Here is a 22,970-nt window from a genome sequence, read left to right on the forward strand (position 1 = left end):
TAGTAGTAGTAATAGTAAGTTATATTAGTAAGTAGTAGTAATAGTAAGTATTAGTAGTAGTAGTAGTAGTAAGTAGTAGTAGTAGTAAGTAGTAGTAGTAGTAGTAGTAAGTAGTAGTAGTAAGTAGTAGTAGTAGTAAGTAGTAGTAGTAAGTAGTAGTAGTAGTAAGTAGTAGTAAGTAGTAGTAGTAGTAAGTAGTAGTAGTAATAGTTGTAATAGTAAGTAGTAGTAGTAATGGCTAGTAGTAGTAGTAGTAATAGTAAGGGGTAATAGTAAGTAGTAGTAATAGTAAGGGGTAATAGTAAGTAGTAGAATTAGTAAGTCGTATTAGTAAGTAGTAGTAGTAGTGGTGTAGTAGTAGAAATAGTAAGTAGTAGTAGTGTAGTAGTAGAAATAGTAAGTAGTAGTAGTAGTAGTAATATTAACGGGTAATAGTAAGTTGTAGTAGTAGTAAGTAGTAGTACTAATAGTAAATAGTAATACTAATAGTAAGTAGTAGTAGTAGTAGTAGTAGTAGTAGTAGTAGTAGTAGTAGTAGTACATAACAATATTAGTAGTAGTAGTACATAGTAGCAGTAGTAGTACATAGTAGTAGTAGTAGTACATAGTAGTAGTAGTAGTAGTAGTACATAGTAGTAGTAGTAGTTGCGGCTGTGGCTTAGTGGTTAGAGCTGTCGTCCTCCAATGTGAGAGTTGGGTGTTCAAATCCACCAGCAGTCACGTGCTGAAGTGTCCCTGGGCAAGACACTGAACCCTTCATTGCCTCTGATGTGTGTCCCATCATTGTATGAATGTGAAAAAGCTCGTATTAGTCTTTTTAGAATGATTTGTTCAATTAGTTTTGTAAAGATCTAGTAGAGTGCTGTATGAATGGGTAATTGAGGACACAGATTGTACTGTAAAGCTCTTTGAGTATCTTGAAATAAGATAGAAAGGCGCTATATAAGTACAGTCCATTTACCATTTACCATTATTACATGCTTGTCAGAATCAATCAATCAATCAATCAACCTTTATTTATACAGGTAAATCCCATCCCAGAACTCATACAATGCCCTCGAGAGCATCTATCATCATACTCGCCGCCCTCCCCCCCCCCCCCCCCCCCCCTGCAGAATGTCTATATGTCTATGTCTCTATGTGCTTGTTTGTGCAAGGTGTTTATTAATGTCATAGTTTTTTCTTCTCAGGCTGGAAAAAAGTCTGGTAGGAATTTTTTTCGCTTCCAATTCCTACATGTGTCCATTTTATCACTTTTATTGTCCGTCCAAACAGGTCTCACTTGTAAATGAGACTTTGAGGCTCAGCGTGACTTATCTGTTTAAATTAAAGTTGAATGAATGAATGAAAAAGTAGTAGTAGTTGTCATTCACATCACATGTGGTACATGTAGTGGAGCAAAATTGTGTACACAGGGTCCCAATTACATCAAACAATAGCAAAATATAAATTGTAAAAAAAAACGGTAAATAAGGATCTGAGATATAAACAAGGGATATACACTAAATGAACACCAAACGGTACGTTAAAAGATCTAAGATATATGCCAGTCACTAACTGTGCAAAACATTACTCTGAACAACAGCAGCACGATTCTCATAGGTTCTGTTTGGCTATAATTTACACGGTTAATGCAAGCACTAACATAAACTAAACTAATATAAACTAGGATTTAATCAAAGCATGCAACAAAAATACAGAAACAATGCACCAAAAGTGAAAAATCAATAAATCTATAGCAGCATGGTCCTACTGGCAGAGTGGTTCTGATGACAGTGAGGTTTCTCTTAGCAACACAGTACCGTTGGCACCATGGTACTGTTAGTGGTGTGGTTCGGTTAGCGTCATGGTGATGTTAGCAGCGTTAGTAGGTTTTGTTAGCAGGTCCCTTCAGCAGCATCTTGATAATAAAGACCGCAGCAGCTGCCTCCTAGACTGCCCTCCAGAACCGGGTCCATCAGACGGATAACATCCAGGTTTCCCCGCAGAACCAAACGGGTCCATAGAGTTTGGTCCGTGCAGGCGGATGGAGGATCATGGAGACAGCCACCATGACAGGCCTGAACCCAAGGCTGGAATAACTGAACCACTATGTCAAGGCAGCGACACAGAAAACGCCACAATTGTGTCGCAGTCATGCCCGTACTGTGGATGTGCAGAGTAGGCGCAACAAAAAGTTAAAACAGAAACAACAGGAACAAAAAAAGATAAGAGTTCACCGGGAGCCTGTGAAGCTGCAACTCGGCTGAGCGTGTCCATCTTGGAACACATTTTGTGTGTAAGTTGCTGAAAAGAAGTTTAGGTGAGTTGCAGAGAAGAACTCTCTGGAGAGAGAAGCAGTCTCTTGGGAGAGAAGGAGAAGCAGTCTTGATGGAAGAAGTTGTCTGAAGCTGGCTGGATGGTTGCACGAGAGCTGCAGAGAGTTGGCTCTGAGCCAGTCGGATGAGAAATGGAAGAATCCACGAAAAGCTCAGACACCCTGAGAGTGATACCCACAGAGCTGGAAGAGACGTGGTCCGTAAAGGAAAAAACATTCCCTCAGGTCATCATATCCACTGTGGTAATGAGAGATGGACGCCCACCTGGTCGGACAAACATCTTCCTTCTGATGATAAACATCTCTGTGCCAACTCGAGTTCTTTAGACATAATTAGTTCATGAATCTGAGATAAAGCTTACCTAAATTTTAACGTTGGAACTAAAACCTTAGTCCAAATTGAATATACCTCTTCTCAAAGTATTTATGATTTACATCGCTATTGAATGTATATGAATATGAATTGCGCCGATCAAGGTGGCTGCATGTTGGAGCAGCTCTGTTACTTTCATTCTGAGATTTTGCTTTTGGAAACTTTAATTCCTCTTTTTCTGGATGTAAATCACATTTTTTTTAATGATTGTTTCCTCTGGTATCGGATGCTGTGCAGCTGGAAGGATTTGTACTGAAACTTTTTTAGTTTAAGACATTTGTTATGATGCATAACCATGGCAACAAGACCATTTTCTACAACCAACAGCAGCTGATTAACATCTCAAAAGCTCAAATAATATCTCAACTACAGCCCCAAATCTCAAATGAGATGAAAAGGATGTTCTGTGGATGCATTCTCATCTACCTGCTAGCTGTGTTCGAGTGCCTGACCACTGAGACCCTGGAACTAGCAGGAAATACGGCTCATGACAGCGGAAGGACGGACTCATCCCTCGGCACCTACAGTTGGCTGTCCGCAGCAATGAGGAGCTCAGCAGACTGCTGGGAGGAGTGGCCATCGCTCTGGGAGGAGTTCTGCCCAGCATTCGGGCTGTCCTACAGCCTGGGGGAACCGAGAGGCCAGCCGAGTCTGGGTGGACGAATCGGACGGCATCTGCAGCCAGTTTCTTAGGATCCACTGTGGGATGGACCTTTACAAGAGATCCTTCCTGTTTACAGCCATCAGGATCTATAACATCTCTTAATGAAACCAGGATAACGAGTTACAACAACAAATAATTTCCCTTTGGGATTAATAAAGTATTTTTGAATTGAATCATTCACTTTCTGAAATGCTATTAGTTATTCATCCATGTTTCATATTTGCTATAAATCAAGGGCGTCAGAAGCATCCGTAATGTGGGGGGGACACAATGATGTGTATAGGTGTGTGTGCGCGCGTGCATGTGCATGCGCGTTAAAGAAAGGTGTTCAATAGTGTACATAAAAGCAACATTTCACCTAGATTTCCTTTAATTCCACACATTTAAAACATGTTTCTCACCAAGTTTGTGTAAATTCAGCTGTGGGTTTAAAGTAATTTTAACTTTAATACAGAGTGTCAGATCTGCGCTATTTGTCTTTATAGAGAAATAAAAAATATCACCACTAGACTTTTTTACTTGTGTTCAACACTCATCCATCCATCCATCCATCCATCCATTTTCTTCCGCTTATCCGGGGTTGGGTCGCAGGGGTAGCAGCCTAAGTAGGGAGGCCCAGACTTGCCTCTCCCCAGCCACTTTGGCCAGCTCTTCCGGGGGAATCCCGAGGCGTTCCCAGGCCAGCCGAGAAACATAGTCCCTCCAGCGTGTCCTGGGTCTTCCTCTGGGCCTCCTTCTGGTGGGACGTGTCCGGAACACCTCACCAGGGAGACGTCCAGAAGGCATCCTAAACAGATGCCCAAGCCACCTCAACTGGCTCCTCTTGACGTGGAGAAGCAGTGGCTCTACTCTGAGTCCCTCCCGGATGATCGAGCTTCTCACCCTGTCTCTAAGGGAGAGCCCAGACACCCTGCGGAGAAAACTCATTTCGGCCGCTTGTATCCGAGATCTCATTCTTTCGGTCACAACCCAAAGCTCGTGACCATAGATGAGGGTAGGAATACTTTTTGGACCCATGAGGAGTATGTCAGTTTTGTCAGTGTTTAATTTGAGAAAATTGTGCTTCATCCAGATTTTGATGTCAGTTAAGCAGTGGGTGAGGGTGGAGTGGATATTGGGGTTTATGGATGTAGTAAAAATGTAAATCTGTATGTCATCAGCGTAGCAGTGGAAATGGAGACCATGATGATGGATGATATTGCCAAGGAGGATAATGTAGAGGATGAAAAGGAGAAGAACAAGCATTGAACCCTGGGGAACACCCTGGGATAGCAGGGTTATGGAGGAGGAGAAGCAGTTGATATGAGTAAACTGTTGCCAGTCTGTGAGGTAGGACTGAAACCAGGACAGATCTGGTCCATGTCTGTTCGGATGGACGCTTCTCCATCCATCCATCCATTATCTTTTACCCACTTCTTCCATTTTGGGTCACGGGAGTCACCGGTGCCCATTTCCGGCAATCACTGTGCGAGGGGCGGGTTACACCCTGGACAGGTCGCAAGTCCATCACAGGGCCACATAGAGACAAACGAGACAAACAACCATCCACTTTCTCACTCACACCTAGGGACAATTTAAAGTTACCAATCAGCCTAACATGCATGTTTTTTTTTTTTATCTGTGGGAGGAAACCGGAGTACCCAGAGAAAACCCCCGCATGCACGGAGAGAACATGCAAACTCCACCCAGAAAGGCTCCTGGACCGGGGTTTGAACCAAGGACCTGCTCGCTGAGAGGCAGCAGCTCTACCAGTTGCGCCACTGTGCTGCCCGGATGGATGCTTCTCATTTTGAAAAATAAAATGAAATATAAAAAGGCCAGCATAAATGAAGCAGCATAACAGCATAAATGAAGATACTTTGTTTGTAAACTGAATTGTTGCACCTTTAAGTTAGCGTTACTGCTATATTTTTAGCCACAATACAATATTCTTGTTTAAAAATATGTTGTTTTAAAATAAGTATTTCATACCCAGGCAACAGGGCAAACATATCTATCACTGGCTATAAATGTCACAAACTGGTTTTTGGATTCTTAATAAGCCAGACACAGGAGTGCAAAAACAAGAACAATTTTTATTAATTAGGCTGCTGGTAGCTGGAGTCAGGGTCCAAGGCAGGAGTCCAATCTTAATAGACAGAGAGGGAAAATGGGGCAATGCAGGGTCATGGTCCAAAGGGTCAAACGCAGGGAGTCAGAGGTCCAACAAATAATCCAAAAAGGGTGTTCCGTGAATCGTGGTCATAGAGGCAGAGGAGGAGGTAATTACCGTTATCAGAAGGACAGAGCAGAACCAGACGTGGAGCAGGCAAAAGGGTAAATCCACAAGACAAGGCTTGAGGTTGAAAATCCAAATACAGGGCATGAACATCAAGCATGAACAAGAACAAGATGGCTGGATATCAGGGACCATGGAAGGTATAATAATTTGGCACTGGTGGAGAGGGAGAATGGAGCTTATAAAGGGTGCAGAGCAGGTGAACTAGATGAGCTGAAGCAGGTGAGTGGAATCAGGGTTGATTGCAGTGATAAACAAGGGAAGTGTGGCATGGCTTGGAAGGAGTAGGCTTGAGCTGGGGATGGGAGATAGGCATTGCAAAGCAAGGAAGAGAAACTATGGCACGAGGGGCTGAAACAATACCAGGAGGGAGTGAGTGAGAGACCGGGGCCAATGGGGTAGGGGGTCAGCGGTGACCGCTGACCATTACAATAACATATAGGGTTATCTTTGTATGTTTACTTATTTGTAAGAATAACATTTTGCAAATGGGACTATTGTGTCTCAACATGACTAATGTAACAAATGAAGGAAAAAAAAAAATCACTTTAGCTACTTTAACTTTCCCCCTCATGAGTTTTGATCTGTAAATGTCTGAACAATTTAAATCCAATCTCAGACATGCAGAATTCCACCTTGACAGAGCACAACCCACATTTTTTAACAGTCTCTCAGGTGTTGTTCCGGTTTGGCTCTAACAGTGTGTTAGGTGTTGTTCTGGTCCTTCTCTAACAGTCTGTTAGGTGTTGGTCTGGTCCATCTCTGTGTGTCTGGTGTTGGTCTGGTCCGTCCCTAACAGTCTGTCAGGTGTTGTTTCGGTCCATCTCTTACCAGTCTTTTAGGTGTTGTTCCAGTCTTTATACAACAGTCTGTCAGGTGGTGTTCTGGTCCGTCTCAACAATCTGTCAGGTGTTGTTTCGGTTCGACTATTACCAGTCTGTTAGGTGTTGTTTTGGTCCATTATTAACAGTCTGTTAAGTGTCGGTCCGGTCCATCTATAACAGTCTGTCAGATGTTGTTCCGGTCTGTATATAACAGTCTGTCAGGTGTTGTTCGTCTCTGACAGTCTGTCCTATGCATTTCTTACAGTCTGTCATCATGGTTAATCGTGTCCATTATTATCGTGATGAAGCTTCTTCAATGGGCCGGCACACCTACAGCACAGATGAAAACTTTCAGCCTCTCACTCAACCCTATTTGATACAAACTCTGTCTTATCCTAATCTGATGTTCCCTTGCAGCTGTGGTTCTCCCCAAGACTGAGAAGTTGCTGAAGGTGAGCATCCAGCCGTACATCAGCTCTATTTTGGATGCTCTGATGGAGCCCACCAGCCGAGGATTTTCTGAGGTCCGAGAAGTCTTCTTCAAGGAGTTGGTGGAAATGAGCAAGAACTCCCTCAATAATGGGACTAAGGAGACCTTGGCACAGGTGAGGAGGAAAGAGTAAGGGCTTTTGAGTCTGTTCATTTTGTAGTAGAGTGCTGTATGAATGTGTGTCTGGTAGAGTGCTGTATGAATGTGTGTGTAGTAGAGTGTTGTATGAATGTGTGTGTAGTAGAGTGCTGTATGGATGTATGTGAAGTAGAATGCTGTATGAATGTGTGTCTAGTAGAGTGCTGTATGAATGTGTGTCTAGTAGAGTGCTGTATGAATGTGTGTGTGTAGTAGAGTGCTGTATGAATGTGTGTGTAGTAGTGCTGTATGAATGTGTGTGACGTAGAGTGCTGTATGAATGTGTGTGACGTAGAGTGCTGTATGAATGTGTGCGTAGTAGAGTGCTGTATGAATGTGTGTGTGGTAGTGCTGTATGAATGTGTATGTAGTAGAGTGCTGTATGAATGTGTGTTTAGTAGAGTGCTGTGTGATTGATTGTGGAGGTAAATAAAGGTACAGATTGTGTTTGTAAAGAGCTTTCACTATCCTGGTTGGATAGAAAGGAGTTGTATAGTACACTCCTTACATTTCAATCTGTGTGAACTTTTTTCTCAGCACATGGAGAAGATCTCCATGCTGGCTTTCCATCCGGTGAAGATGCAGAGCTGTTATGAAAAGGTTGAGCAGCTGAGCCTGGAGGGTCTGCAGCAGAGGTTTGATGTTTCTAGCCCCTCAGTGTTCATCCAAAGAGCACAGATCCTCATGAGAAAGGTGACTTGTCTGCTGTGTTCTGTTTGTTCTGTAGCATCTTCAAGTCTGGAGGGAAATAATTGACCTGTGTCATTGTTTTAGATTGCATCTGAATGAATACCCACTTCCTCACCAAGTGTGCGAGATGTACCATTTGCAGCTACTGTAGAAACATAACAACAGAAAGAGAGGTGCTGTTGGGAGCAACAGCTCAGATCCAGAAAACCAAATCTCAGTTCAGCTGGTTGTTTAAGACTGTCATGAAAGTTAAACTCGTGACCTGAAAGCCCCACACAAGAATTTATTTCTTATACTGCTGCTTCAGAAAGTTCAGTTCCTTTAGGTCATGGCATCAGTTCAGTTAAAGTCATCTCGGGGGAACAGTGCAAAACAAAAAGACAAGTCTGAATTATAAATCTAACTGATCCAGATTCAAATCCAATTAAAGCTGCAAGCAGCATTGAAGGCCCTCGCAGCAAAATGTCGCTCCGGCCTTACTGCGACCGCGGGAGCTCCAGCTAGTCCACCCATTCGCCATCGCGAACGTTCTCGTGTCAATCCCACACGTGTTCACCACGGGGCGCATTTCCCAAATCTTTGATATCACCTTCCGTCCATGTCGTTACTTGTCCAGCTGCAGGTCTTACAAGTATAGGCGGAATCCGATCTTCCAGACAATAGTTATGGTGACTTCCTGTTTTCTTGCAAATGTTTGACAAGCACTTCCTTTATGCTTTTCAACATGTCATGTGTGGTAATCAACAGTTAGCGAACAAAGTTTCAGTCTAATTTCTTACACAGTGTGAAGCTGGAAGTGTCATCCAATAATCATCAGATTTTTCTCTGAGTAGGTGGGGCTTAAGTGATGTCATCAATCAACAATACCAGTGTGTCTACATGTGTTCACTGATGAAGCACAAAAACTCAGGATCAGATTGGATGATGTATCACTGAGATATAACTTTTGGAATAATCTAGGGGCGCACTTGAGTCAAACGTTAAATAACAACACATATGTATATAGAAGTGCTCACTGATCACGCACAAAACATCTGGTAAAGATCGGATAATTTATCATTGAGATATAACCGTTTGAATAATGTAGGCGGCATACTTGAGTCAAATGTTAAACAACAATACCAATGTGTCTAGAAATGCTCACAGATGACGCACCAAAAATCTGTTGTGGATAGGATGATGTATCATTGAGATAAAACTGTTGGAATAATCTAGGGGGCGCACTAGAGTCATATGTTAAACCACAATATCAATGTGTCTAAAAGTCCTCACAGATGACGCACACTAAACATCTGGTGCAGAATGGATGTTGTATCACTGAGCTATAACTTTAAGAATAATGTAGGTGGTGCTGTGGAGACTATTGGCCACTTATCATGGATACCTGTTCAAGGGGTGGATAATGATTGATCATAGTGATTTTGGAGCACCTCTGCTGAAATCTGTGCAATTTAGAGCCAAACGTATAGCAACGGCGTTGCATCTTAATTTATCACGCCGCCACGCTCACATCCTAAAGCAAAAACGGTTTGTGCTTTAAATCAAGTCGGACCATATTATCTGTTTTCTAACACAGGATCATCCTGATTAGGTCAATGGTGTCAAAGAGGGAACATTCCAAGTTAAAAAGTGACTTCCTGTTCCAAGGGGCTGGGCTTTGATGACGTCAAAATATGACCACAATGGATTGTTGGGCATCCAACAGGGATGAGTCTTGTCACGTTTCATGCATTTCTGTCTTTCAATGTGAAAGTTATATTGTTTGGAAATTTATGGAGTGAAGCGAAACTTTGAGGCCTGGCCACTCCCCACAAGCTTTAGATAACTTTTACTCTCCAATGTCTTAAGGGCATATTAACCAAGTTTGAAGGCAATCCTTCAAGATTCCTAGGAGGAGTTTGTTAAAATTCGCAAGTAGAAACACCCAAAAATGACCCTTTGACCCAAAATGTCCGACTTCCTGTTGGTTTTGAACCGGGACTCCAAGAGACTTTTTCATAGGTCCTGAGAAGACACAGATGTTCACCGAGTTTCAGAATTATTGGTCCAAAAATGGCTTGGGGCTGAGGTTTTAAAATATTCTAGGAGGCACTGTGGAGGCTAATGGCTACTTATCATGGCTTCCTGTTCAAGGGGTGGATAATAATCTCTCATACTGATTTTGGTGCCCCTCAGTTCAAAACTGTGGAATTTAGAGCCAAACATATGGCGACTGCATTACGTCTTACTTCACCACGACGTGCTGCTCACATACTCCACCCAAAACTGTCAGTGTTGGAAAGCAAGTTACACCAACATGTCTTCGGTCACTGGACACACTATCATGCTGACCAGGTAACAGGGGTCAGATAGGGTTCGTTCAACGTAAAACTTTATACTTACTGTTGTCAGGGGGCGTGGCTTAAGTCATGTCATGATTTGACCATTCAGTCTTGCAGGTGACTGGATGTGAATCAGTCACTGAAGGTTTTTATGTCTCAGACAGTTTTCGTGTAGGAGCTATTAGCGTTTCGTTTTTCACGGCGAGATGCCAAACTTTGAGATCTGGCCTTGCCCCTTCAGCATGCACGAAAATGCAGCATTTTGAAAACTTTTCGTCCCCCATGCCTTTTGACCAAAACGGCCAAATTTGAAACCGATTGAGCGAAATTCCTAGGAGGAGTTTATTCAAATGCGGAGACTGTAAATCCCCAAAATTGTGTGAAAATTGGGCCGGCATTCCAAAATGGCTGCATTCCTGTTTTTTTTTTTTAATACTTTATTTTTATCAATTTTTAAAGTTTTTAATACACACACATGCCCGGAACAGTCAGATCCCCCTTTAACATAAAACACAGAGCATTCAATTTGACAGATGCAGTCATGTAATACTCAGCAAAAAGCAGTAATTACATCTATTAACTATTGTTATCAATCGTTACAAAGGTTTCAGTTTCTTCCAATATTTGTTGTATTTGTGAGTAGCAAGTCTTAACGAGAAAGTCAGTCTCTCCATTGTGTGGATTTCTTCGACTATTTCCCTCCAGTCCGAGATCGATGGCGGTTCCGGGTATGTGTGTGTATTAAAAACTTTAAAAATTGATAAAAATAAAGTATTAAAAAAAAAAAACAGGAATGCAGCCATTTTGGAATGCCGGCCCAATTTTCACACAATTTTGGGGATTTACAGTCTCCGCATTTGAATAAACTCCTCCTAGGAATTTCGCTCAATCGGTTTCAAATTTGGCCGTTTTGGTCAAAAGGCATGGGGGACGAAAAGTTTTCAAAATGCTGCATTTTCGTGCATGCTGAAGGGGCAAGGCCAGATCTCAAAGTTTGGCATCTCGCCGTGAAAAACGAAACGCTAATAGCTCCTACACGAAAACTGTCTGAGACATAAAAACCTTCAGTGACTGATTCACATCCAGTCACCTGCAAGACTGAATGGTCAAATCATGACATGACTTAAGCCACGCCCCCTGACAACAGGAATTGTCAAGTCTTACCTTGAACTGTCCCTATCTGACCCCTGTCACCTGATCAGCATGATAGTGTGTCCAGTGACCGAAGACATGTTGGTGTAACTTGCTTTCTAACACTGACAGTTTTGGGTGGAGCGTGTGGGCATTGTGACGTGGCGAAGTAAGATGTAACGGCGTCGCCATACGTTTTTCTCTAAGCTCCACAGATTTGAACAGAGTTGCACCAAAATCGGTATGATTGATCATTATCCACCCCTAGAATTGCGCCGATCAAGGTGCCTGCATGTTAGAGCAGCTCTGTTACATTCACTTTGAGATTTTGCTTTTGGTAACTTTAATTCTTCTTTTTCTGGATGTAAATCACAATTTTTTTGGATGATTGTTTCCTCTGGTATCAGATGCTGTACGGCTGGAAGGATTTTTACTGAAACTTTTTTAGTTTTGGACATTTGTTATGATGCGTAACCATGGCAACAAGGCAGTTTTCTACAACCAACAGCAGCTGATTAACATCTCAAAAGCTCAATATCTCATTTACAGCCCCAAGTGAGTTGAAAAGGATGTTCTGTGGACACATTCTCATCTGCCTGCCAGCGGTGCTCGAGTGCCTGATCACTGAGATCCTGAAACTAGCAGGAAACACGGCTCATGACAGCGGAAGGACAGGATCATCCCTCTGCACCTACAGTTGGCTGTCCACAGTGACAAGGAGCTCAGCAGACTGCTGGGAGGAGTGGCCCTTGCTCTGGGTGGAGTTCTGCCCAGCATTTGGGTGGTCCCACAGCCCGAGGGAACCGAGAGGCCAGCCGAGTCTGGATGGACGGATCGGACGGCATCTGCAGCCAGTTTCTTGGGATCCACTGTGGAATGGACCTTAACAAGAGATCCTTCCTGCCTACAGGCTCAGTATCTATAACATCTCTTAATGAAATGAGGATAACGAGTTACAACAACAAATAATTTCCCTCTGGGATTAATAAAGTTTTTTTTAATTGATTTGAATTTAATTGAACAGGAAGCCATGATAATTGCCCAATAACCCAACCCCTGGAATATTTTAAAACCTCAGCCCCAAGCCATTTTTTGACCGATAATTCTGAAACTCGGCGAACATTTGTATCTTCACAAGACCTATGAAAAAGTCTCTGGGAGCCCTGGTCCAAAATCAACAGGAAGTCAGCCATTTTGGGTCAAAGGGTCAATTTTGGGCGTTTCTACTTGCAAATTTTAACGAACTCCTCCTAGGGAATTTGAAGGATTACCTTCAAACTTGGTTAACATGCCCTTAAGACATTGGAGAGTAAAAGTTATCAAAAGCTTTCGGTTTTGTTTTGTTAAAGGGGCGTGGCCAGGCCTCAAATTTGCGCTTCATGCCATAAATTTAAAAACGGTATAACTTTCACATTGAAAGACCGAAAAGCACCAAAACTTGGCATTACTCATCCCTGTTGGATGCCTGACGATCTACTCTGGTCATATTTTGACGTCATCAAAGCCCCGCCCCCTCAGAACAGGAAGTCTCTTTTTTTACTTGGAATGCTCCCTCTTTGATACCCTTGACCTAATCAGGATGATCCTGTCTCATTAGTCCAGTTTTTTTAATGCCTGCTGCAGAACTTGTGCACTTTTTGTCCAAAAGAGTGAGACTTCGCAGTAGGGGCAGAAGAGCCGGACCGCTCGTGCATCTCCGGAGGCGCGGTACATGCACGCCTTTACCTGGGATATTCCTCTCCAACGTCCGTTCCCTCTAAAACAAAATAGACGAGATAGCGCTGCTGATGAGAAGGAACAACGATTTTTCTTCCTTCTGTGTGCTGTGCTTCACGGAGACATGGCTAAACGAGCAGACCCCGGACTCCACGCTCCATCTCAAGGGTTTCCAGCTCTTCCGCGCTGACAGACAGCGGGAACTTTCCCGAGGAAAGAAAAAAGGCGGAGGAGTCTCTTTTTTTTTATCAACAACGCCTGGTGCTCTGACGTGACAGTGATCTCCCAGCACTGCCCTCTTTCTCTGGAATATCTCTTCATAAACTGCAAACCGTTCTACTCTCCATGTGAGTTAACTTCATTTATTCTGGCCGCAGTTTACATCCCACCGTCCGCGGACGTGCACAAGGCTGAGCGTGCACTCGTGGACCAGATCACGAGTGTAGAGCGGACTTTTCCGGACTCCCTTGTTATTATCCTTGGAGATTTTAACAAAGCAAACCTCAGACATGAACTACCTAAATATAAACAGTTTATTAAATGCCCGACCAGAGAAGGAAACCCGCTGGATCACTGTTACACCACAGTGAGCGGTGCTTATCGTGCTGTGCCTCGTGCTGCCCTGGGTCTCTCAGATCATGAGATGATTCACCTCATACCTGCATACAGACAGAGACTGAAGCTCTCAAAACCTGTGGTGAGGACATCCAAAAAGTGGACCAGTGAAGCTGTGGAGGAGCTACGCACGTGTTTGGACACCACATACTGGGACCTGTTCATGGCTTTTACAGACAGTCTAGACGAATACACAAACACTGTGATGTCATATATACATTTCTGTGAGGACAGCATCATCCCATCACACTCCAGAGTCATTTTCAATAATGATAAACCTTGGTTCACATCCAAACTAAGACAGCTTTGTCAGCATAAGGAGGCTGCTTTCAGAGAGGGGGACAGAGACAACTACCGACGTGCGAAGTATGGATTTAGCAGGGAGGTGTCGAAGGCTAAATCCAGGTACAACACACGGCTGGAAAAACAGTTCTCTGCAAACGACTCTGCCTCTGTCTGGAGGGGGCTGAAAGAGATAACTAATTATAAGCCCAGAGCACCTCATTCTACAGACAATCTCAAACTGGCAAACGATCTGAATGACTTCTATTCACGCTTTGAAGTCATGGACTCATTCCTCCATCCTCCACACCAACCCCAGCTCAACTGGTTTAACCACTTGGGACTGCTCTCGACAACCCCCTGCTATCTTTGTACAAGAGGATGAAGTAAGGAGGGTTTTTAAAAGGCTGAACACACAAGGCTGCAGGCCCAGATCTTGTGTCACCCTCCACGCTGAGACATTGTGCTGGAGAGTTGGCTTCGGTCTTCACAGGGATCTTCAACTCTTCTCTGGAGTCTTGCCACGTCCCAGCCTGTTTCAAGTCCTCCATCATCGTCCTTGTCCCCAAGAAGCCACGTGTCACAGGACTAAATGACTACAGACCTGTAGCTTTCACGTCTGTAGTCATGAAAACCTTTGAACGTTTGGTTTCGTCTCACCTCAAGTCCATCACCAACCCCCTCCTGGACCTCCTGCAGTTTGCCTACAGGGCCAACAGGTCTGTAGATGACGCAATAAACCTGGCTCTTCATCCTGCAGCACCTGGACTCCTCAGGAACCTACGCCAGGATCCTGTTTGTGGACTTCAGCTCTGCGTTTAACACCATCCTCCCTGCTCTGCTCCAAGACAAGCTCTCCCTGCTCCATGTACCTGACTCCACCTGCAGGTGGATAACAGACTTCCTGACAGACCGGAGTAAGTGCGTGCGGCTGAGGAGAGCTGTCTCGGACACTCAGACTGTAAGCACAGGATCTCCACAGGGCTGTGTTCTTTCCCCCCTGCTTTTCTCCCTGTACACCAACTGCTGCACCTCCAGCCATGACTCTGTGAAACGTATTAAGTTTACAGATGACACCACCCTCATCGGGCTCATCTCGGACGGTGCTGAGTCTGCATACAGGAGGAAGGTGGCCCGGCTGGTGACCTGGTGCAGCAGCAACAACCTGGAACTCAATGCCCGGAAGACAGTGGAGATGATTGTGGATTTCAGGAAAGCCACAGCCCCTCTGCCCCACCTCACCTGTATTAGGTGAAGGTACAAAATTCACAGCGCCATCTAATGACCTGGCATGGTAACTACAGCGGATTCGGGAGGGCAGGGGGGAATCCTCCGGATGCATGTAAACCCAAAATCCGACCGTGTCAACGCAAATCTTTTCCTCTAATTAACATACGAAAAAAACTACGTTTCCCCCCCATCGTGTCCGTGTAAATAGGGCCTTAGAATACAGATAAGAGGGTCTGACTTGATTTAAATTACAAACAGTTATAGCTGGAGGATGTGGGCGTGGCAAATTAAGAAGTGATGCTGTTGCAATAAGTTTAGCTCTAAATTGCACAGATTTGAGCTGAGGTGTACCAAAATCACTATGATCGATCATTATCCACACCTTGAACAGGTATCCATGATAAGTAGACAATAGCCTCCACAGCGCCGCCTACATTCTTCCTAAAGTTATATCTCAGTGATACAACATCTGATCTGAACCAGATTTTTGGTACTGTGAGCATTTCTAGACACTTTGATATTGTTTATTATTTGACTCAAGTGCGCCCCCTAGATTATTCAAACTGTTATATCTCAATGATATTTCATCCGATCTGCACCAGATTTTTGGTGCATCATTAGTGAGCACTTATGGACACATTGGTATTGTTTTTTAACTTTTGACTCCAGTGCGCCCCCTACAATATTTCAACAGTTATAGTTCAGTTTTACATCATCCAATCGGAACTAGATTTTTTGTACATAATCGGTGAGCACGTCTAAACACATTGATATTTTGGTTTAACATATGACTCGAGTGCGCCCCCTTTTGTACTGTTATGGGCGGAGGGCGATTGTAAAGTTTAGGCATATGCGCACCCTGGTGGACATGTGCGGGAATGGCACAAGAGCATTTGCGACAGTGACTGGGAGGCGTTGCTGGAGCTCCCGCAATCGCAGGTGTTGTCGAAGGTTCGGCAAATGCGTACCCTGGCGAATGGGTGTAGGACGGGCGCAAGAGCGGTCACGATGGTGACTGGGCAGAGTCGCTGGAGCTCCTGCAGTCGCTGTAAGACCGGAGCGGCGCTTTGCTGCGAGGGCCTTCAATGCTTCTTGCAGCTTTAATTTGTGTTTTTTTTCTTAAAATATATCTAATGCTGTATCGCAGAGTTTTTGTTATATAGCAGGATTTTGAGGTACATAATGTACACAACTACCACTTGCACTAGTGGAGGAGGAAGCCTCCTCTCACCTCCTCTTTCCTGTACGCTCAGTTTCCTGCTAGGTCACATCACGCCACTCTCGGCATCTGTTTGTGCACTTCAGAGATCAATCTGAAGGACTTCTTGTGTCTACTCAGCACCTGTTACACTGCCTGTGTGAGGCTGTTTCACAGGCGTATATATTTCCTCTGGATCTCAGCCTTCAGAGGGCCTCACGGCTCGCTCCATCAAAGGAATCTCATCCTCCACAGCTCTGCACGGTCAGTGCAGGACATTTGTACAGCAGCTTCCTGGGCTTCTCTGTGCTCATTCATTCATTTTTATCTGAGTGATTGTTAGGGATTTTTTCCCTCGTATCACCTTTAAAGAATTCACACACAAGACAGAGTGTAAGAATTTTGATGAGCCCTCTGCAGAGGGGGGAGTTCGTGACCTGACCAAACGTCAAGGTGAAGTCCGCCGTTCGACGGGAGAGCTCGTGTTTTATTGTGAGACAGGAGGAGTGAGAAACAGGCAAAATCAACAGATACAGATTTTCTCCGACGCAGCGGAGCCAGAAAAGATTACTAAACAGACAGCTTGATTACAAAACGGGATAGCCGGAGTAGCGAGGTCAGATCTGAATAACATCATGGTTGTTTAAAAACCCAAGGTCTTGGTCTCACTGCACATGCACATGAAGCTGAGAACAAGACTCTGGCTGTTCTTTAGTTCACACGACTGGAGTTTAATTAAATGAGGAGGGGTCTAAAAACGGTTTTAAATGATAACATTTACATTTTATCCAACATTCCCTACTGTTTATTATTTAAAACTAAGTTTTACCATATGCAAACTATAAATTTATGTGGGCATCACGTTTAACTGAAGATTCTGTGTGAATGACGCGGAACCCCCCCCCCCCAGGGCTGATGGTAAGAGCGTAGGAGGAAAAGCACGTCTTCACCCCAGGCCCTCTCTGGCGATGACCCTGAACTTCAGGTTCACTCAGTATCTTCAATTTGTGGGCCCCGGAACAAGTAAATCAAAGGCAGAAAAACAAAAATCACACAAAAACCAAGCAAAACTAGAATTATGTGGGCTCTTTATGAGCGAGCAGTAATTTTTTTATGAACTGCAAAGATAACTGAATCATCACTTTAAACCAATCTAAAATAATAAATATAGAACAGGTTTTTAGGTCTGAGTGCAAAGCATTGTGACTATTTTAACTACTAGTTCTGGTAATAAAACTATTGTACTTTGTTCTCCTGAAATGACCAAATAAAAAGCAACAACAACATCAATTTTCCTTTCCCTCAGCGTTTTGGTGCTCTGAAAGAGTTGGTAGGCCCTCGTGAGGGGTCCTTTGTTGCTCAGCGGTGATGTAATTATAGGACCGCGGAGTTCTCTTCATGTGTGTAAGAGTCTCTGTTATCAGTATGTTTTAAACTTTCTAGGGACGTGTGTGCACTGAGGAGGCCTAAGTCAGCGTGTCCATCTTGTCGTTTTTCTTTGGGGGTATAAGTTCAGTTCAGGATTTTCAGGAAGAATGTGTGTCAGGCCACTTGTCCTGACAAAGTGGGGGCTTTCATCAACCAGATCGATCCCAATGGGTTTGGCTTCTCTGCTGGCGTGTGAGGTTCTCTCAACCACCTGATAAGGTCCAGTCCACCTCGGTCCCTTCCTCTTGTGATGACATTCAGCAGCACCGAGTGTGTGGGGTCTCCCAGGTTCATCTCTCTCCTTTGGTTTTGTCACCTGTGAATGAAGCCTGACACAAAGGTGCTGAATTTTTCTGTATTCCTTCGTTTCTTCTCTCAGGTGAGAGCAGTTGTTGCACCCAGAGACTGTCTTCCTTTCACCTGCCACCTGTAACACAAAAATCTACAAAAATCTCCTGCATTGTTGTCTAGGGGGTCTATCTTCAGATCTTTTCTAATTTTTCCTGTCTATTTTTTGTAGGTCATATGATGTTCTATGTTTTAGTCCAAATGCAGCCCTCTAAGGCATGTAACTGTATTTTCTGTCTCTTCCACTAAAGGGGTTTGTCAAAATAAATATTTCATTATTACTTCTACACTGTAATAGCTTTATAGAACAACATAAATCACATTTCTTTTGTACTTTCATGTTTACAAACCTGAACCAAGAAAAAGGATATGTCGGATTCTCAAAAGTCCTTACTCTGGATCCTAGAACAAGCACAGTTATTTTCACAAGAGAACATAGAAATCAAAAGACATTATGTGTTATTACCACATGCAATGAAAATGAGTAATCAGAATCAAAAAGTTAAAGTTTTTAGTGGTGAATATTTGGCATGAGCGACGTTAGTTTTTAGTTAAGATAATAAATTTGTCTTACCTCCTCCTGTCTGTAGGGAAAAATTATTAAACGCATGCGCAGAAAATATATTTTCTTTCAAATCAGTACAATACAACATCAAACATTGCGTTTTCTGATTGAGATAGAACAAATAAAAGGAAATCAAAAATCAGTTATCCAGCTCTGCCGTAGCTCCTCTGGAGATCTGTTTAGGCAGAACAAATATGTGCTCATTATAAAAATGTGGTTAATAAGATTCCTATTTTGTATTTGTCCAAAATACTGTTTGTGTGAGAACCGAATCATCCCCTGTACATGATAATTTATTTATGTATTTATTTTCCAAATTAGCGCTCTATAGGAAATGTGAGATCAACCACAATTCAGATTTTCCAGCTCATATTGAAGACCAACATTTGTTACCCAAAAAGAATACAAACAACACTTTTTCATTCTTATCACTGAGTCCTTAGTCTAATCTGTAAAGACAAAGTGAACCCAATGGAAAAGCCAATAATTTGTTCAGGGGTAACATTATTCATTTTTGATATAAGATTGTAAAATTATAAATCTCTTCTTTTTGTCTAAAAGCCTTTGAACTAGGCAGGTGTCCCAAGTGACCACAATACTACTTTTCAAAATCAAAATTTTGCTGTAATGTTTGAAAAGTGTGTCTATGTGGGTGCATTTATGTCAGAGCGACATGCAGCATCTATCCTGGATCCGGAGTGAACGCACCACTGTACATCACATGCAAAAGTCGACACTCAAATCCAGACGTATAGTGACAGCCCGCTTCAGGTTCTCTCCAGTGTGACTTTGGAGATACTACAAGTTCAGAGTTCAAGAGTTCATCATGATGTTAGTCCAGCTCCCCCCTCCTGGACAAAAGTGCAGGTCCACAGACATCAGCATTTTGTTTCAGTTCAAGTCCATGTGCTCCAGACTTAGATTTTTGTTGTTGTTGTTTGGTAGCAGAACAGGATGTGGTCTCATGAAGTCACAAGTTCTTGTCAGCCTAGTTTTTCATCTACCCTGCATATGTGATACACTCCTGGGCATTTCAGAACCAGTCCAAGATGTCAAACTGCAAATTGCATGTGGGTTTTCAGCAACCTATATGAACAATCGTGCATTATGTGTCATCAGAACATCCCTCCTGGTTCAAGAACTCACTCAATTCAACTTTTTCTTAATTTAAGATTAGCTTAAAAATAAAGTAATCCAATTAAATCCTGATATTATTCTTAATTTATTTATTTATAGCTCCAAACCAAACAAAAAGTTGTCTCAGGGCACTTAACAGAAACAGTCTTAAATAGCAAAATCAATTACCCAAATAACAAATCCAATTGTAAAGTTCTCCATCTCAAGTTGCACATAGACAAATAAAGCTCAGATTGAGCTCTCCGATAGCCATTTCCATCTCTTGAAAATCCATCTGCCTCTACCTCCAGCGGTGTCATAACTGCACTCTGACCAACACAAGGGTCTCAATCAGCACCTCATAGTGAAAGCCAAAAAACACCATTAACACTAAACTCAGACTCTAAGGCAGAACTTCCTACATCACACATGTCAAACTCAAAGGTCATGAGAGCTTAAATGGTCTGAATTGTCATACAATAAATGAAACGAGAACACAATCTATTAGTGTATTATCCATATTTAATGCCTCAACAGTGCTAAGTCTGCTAAAATGTACATTGTTAGGTCTGCTTAAAATGAGCCGTCAACTCCTAATGTGGCTATCTCAGATTTAATTATATTATGTTAAATTTGCACCTAATTTATAGATTTAATAAGCCGTTAGTAAAAATTAACTACTAAGTGTGGTTTGGTTTCAAAGGTCAGAGGTATTCTCTTGACATGAAGTGAATTTAAACAGTTAAAGGGACATTTCAGAATTTTTTATAAATTCAGTCAGTTAAAGGGAATTTCAGATATTTTCTAAGTTGGGTTTTGGTACAAGATTATAAACAGTAGCTATCTTACCCAATGTAGATGGCTTATAAAATCAATGTCAATTTCTATTTTTCAACATCATGCAGTATTTTTTTTTATATCTAAATTCAGATAACTTGTTTTTTAGAGTGTCATACTTCTTGAAACTTTAGTGCAACATGACGTTCACGAGCGTGTGTGTTTGTGCATGTGTGTGGTTATCACACGGGAGGGAGTTCATGCGTGCATTTGGTCTCCCAGACTGAGAGCCGGCAACACCACAGATAACAGAAAAAGTCAGCCGTATGCTTTGTTGTGGCTTATAAGAACCACATTGGCGTTCAATTCAGCTGAAGCGGTACCTTAGTTCAAAAGATTTATTTGACAACGGATTACAAGTATTCAGAAGATCAAAAACAAATACATTTGTATGCATACAATGGGCATTTTCAGACAGACCTGCATCAGCGCCAATCTTCCAGCAAAATGCAACGACCTCTCCTGTGACTCTGCACCTTATCCTAGATTTCTGCAGCCTCGGCTTCTGATTGGTTTAAACACCCCGTTGTCATGGTTACGGGGCTCTTCTGCATGCTAGATAAGTCTTGAAGGTCACATACCATAAGATAAAGTTTATGGCCCTTTGTTAGCTGGTGTTTTAGCTGAAGATTTTAACCTGAGCTGATCACACTTGTTAAACGATTAAATGCTACTTTCTATTATCTTTACTAATTATGTTTAGTCAACTATATTAAGTTTAAGCAAACTATATTGAGTTTAAAGTAGAGAAATATGCTCAGAGACTCTTAACGTCCCCCAGCCTATGTGTGTGCGTGTCAGTCCCTGTGTGTGTGAGAGCGTAGGTGTGTGTGAGTGAGAACTTATACGAATGTGAATTAGCTGAAGATTTTCTCTAGTTAATGTAAGATTATATTTAAGCAAAGTAACTGATTAATACTTAAATGATTTTAAGGTAATAAAAAACCCTTCAAAGAATGACACATACTCATTTTATAACATGAAATTTCAAGCTTGATTAAAATAATAATAAAAGATAAAACATGAAATCCAACAGCTTGAAGGACATTATAGAATAAAAAAAAAATTGTGAACAATTATCTGGAAACTTATATTACTCAATAAGCTTACAGGCGAAGTAGACAAGGTATTTTAGCGTGTTTTCTTATGCAGTTAGTGGGTGTTATCTTTTTTCTGACAAACAAAACTGCAGTCTTTGTTCCCCAGATGAAAAAGATTCACTTAACCCAAACTCAGTTAAAAAAAAGGTTGTAAGCAAATCTGCTTTGGGTCCCGTCTGTTAGTACAGCCAAGGATCCTCCACAGGATCAGCCTGTCACTTTAAACATACACACAGACAGACAGTCACACATAGACAGACAGGAGTTTTGCACTGTCTCACAATTTTTTCAGAATAAATGCCGGCTTATGAGTCTCACTCAAAATTTTTTAGAAAGGGTCTTGACAATAGTCTCACCTGTTTTTGTCAATTAAGATCTTGATTCAGGAAAGGTCTCACTTCTGCTTGTAATCGGTGAAAAATCTCACTTTTCTCACGTTACTCATGAAAAATCTCACTTTTTTCACGTTGCTTGTTTATAAGTTTCTTAACCCTTAGAAATCTCACTTCCAGAGGAGGTCTTGACTCATTTTATATTAAAAATGGCATTAGTGTTCATTTAACGCCTCACCAAATGTCCAAATAAGGTCTCGGTGCCCGTCTCACTATTTAAATCAGGTCTTGACTTGTCACACCTCACTTCTGTAGGTCTTAATTGTATGCGCAAACCGATCTCACTTCAAAACAAGTTGTTGGTCGGTTTAAACAAACAATCTCACTTCTGTACTTTACTGGGTCTTGGCTTAAACTGTTTTTTCTTTTTCAATATTTAATTAGGTCTTGATTGCATGGGCAAAACAGCTTCACTTTAATAGGGTCTCAGCATTGTTTTGAGCAAACAACCTCACTGTTCAACTTTGCTTATAAAAAAAAAAAAGGAAAAGTCTCATACTCGCCTTGTGTGAGAGATGGGTCGGAGCTCCGCTGGTCTGTCCCCAATGTCTCGAGGAGAACCTATCTCGCTGGCCTGTGATGCAATCAGCGTCCGGGGCTTTTGGGCGGCCTATTGCGGACCTTTCAGCGCGTCCTGTCGAGTCCCACCGATGAAGAGATTGCGGGGAGGTCCTGGCTGGCTCGCCAAGAATGATAGGGATTTTTTCCCTCGTATCACCTTTAAAGAATTCACACACAAGACAGAGTGTAAGAATTTTGATGAGCCCTCTGCAGAGGGGGGAGTTCGTGACCTGACCAAAGGTCAAGGTGAAGTCCGCCGTTCGACGGGAGAGCTCGTGTTTTATTGTGAGACAGGAGGAGTGAGCAACTGGCAAAATCAACAGATACAGATTTTCTCCGACGCAGCGGAGCCAGAA

General features: G+C 42.5%; 1 protein-coding gene across 1 annotated transcript in view; it reads left to right on the plus strand.

The window, feature by feature from the left end:
* Positions 1-22,970, plus strand: part of LOC119413695 (protein Niban 2) — a 109,257-nt gene that overhangs the window by 55,191 nt on the left and 31,096 nt on the right. Inside the window, exons 9-10 of the mRNA XM_037680749.1 lie at positions 6,874-7,061; positions 7,622-7,777. Coding sequence (XP_037536677.1) covers positions 6,874-7,061; positions 7,622-7,777 — 344 coding nt within the window. The remainder of the gene's footprint in view (positions 1-6,873; positions 7,062-7,621; positions 7,778-22,970) is intronic.

The sequence above is a fragment of the Nematolebias whitei genome, chromosome 8, assembly GCF_014905685.2.
Source record: "Nematolebias whitei isolate Nwh7 chromosome 8, NemWhi1, whole genome shotgun sequence".
Classification (NCBI taxonomy): domain Eukaryota; kingdom Metazoa; phylum Chordata; class Actinopteri; order Cyprinodontiformes; family Rivulidae; genus Nematolebias; species Nematolebias whitei.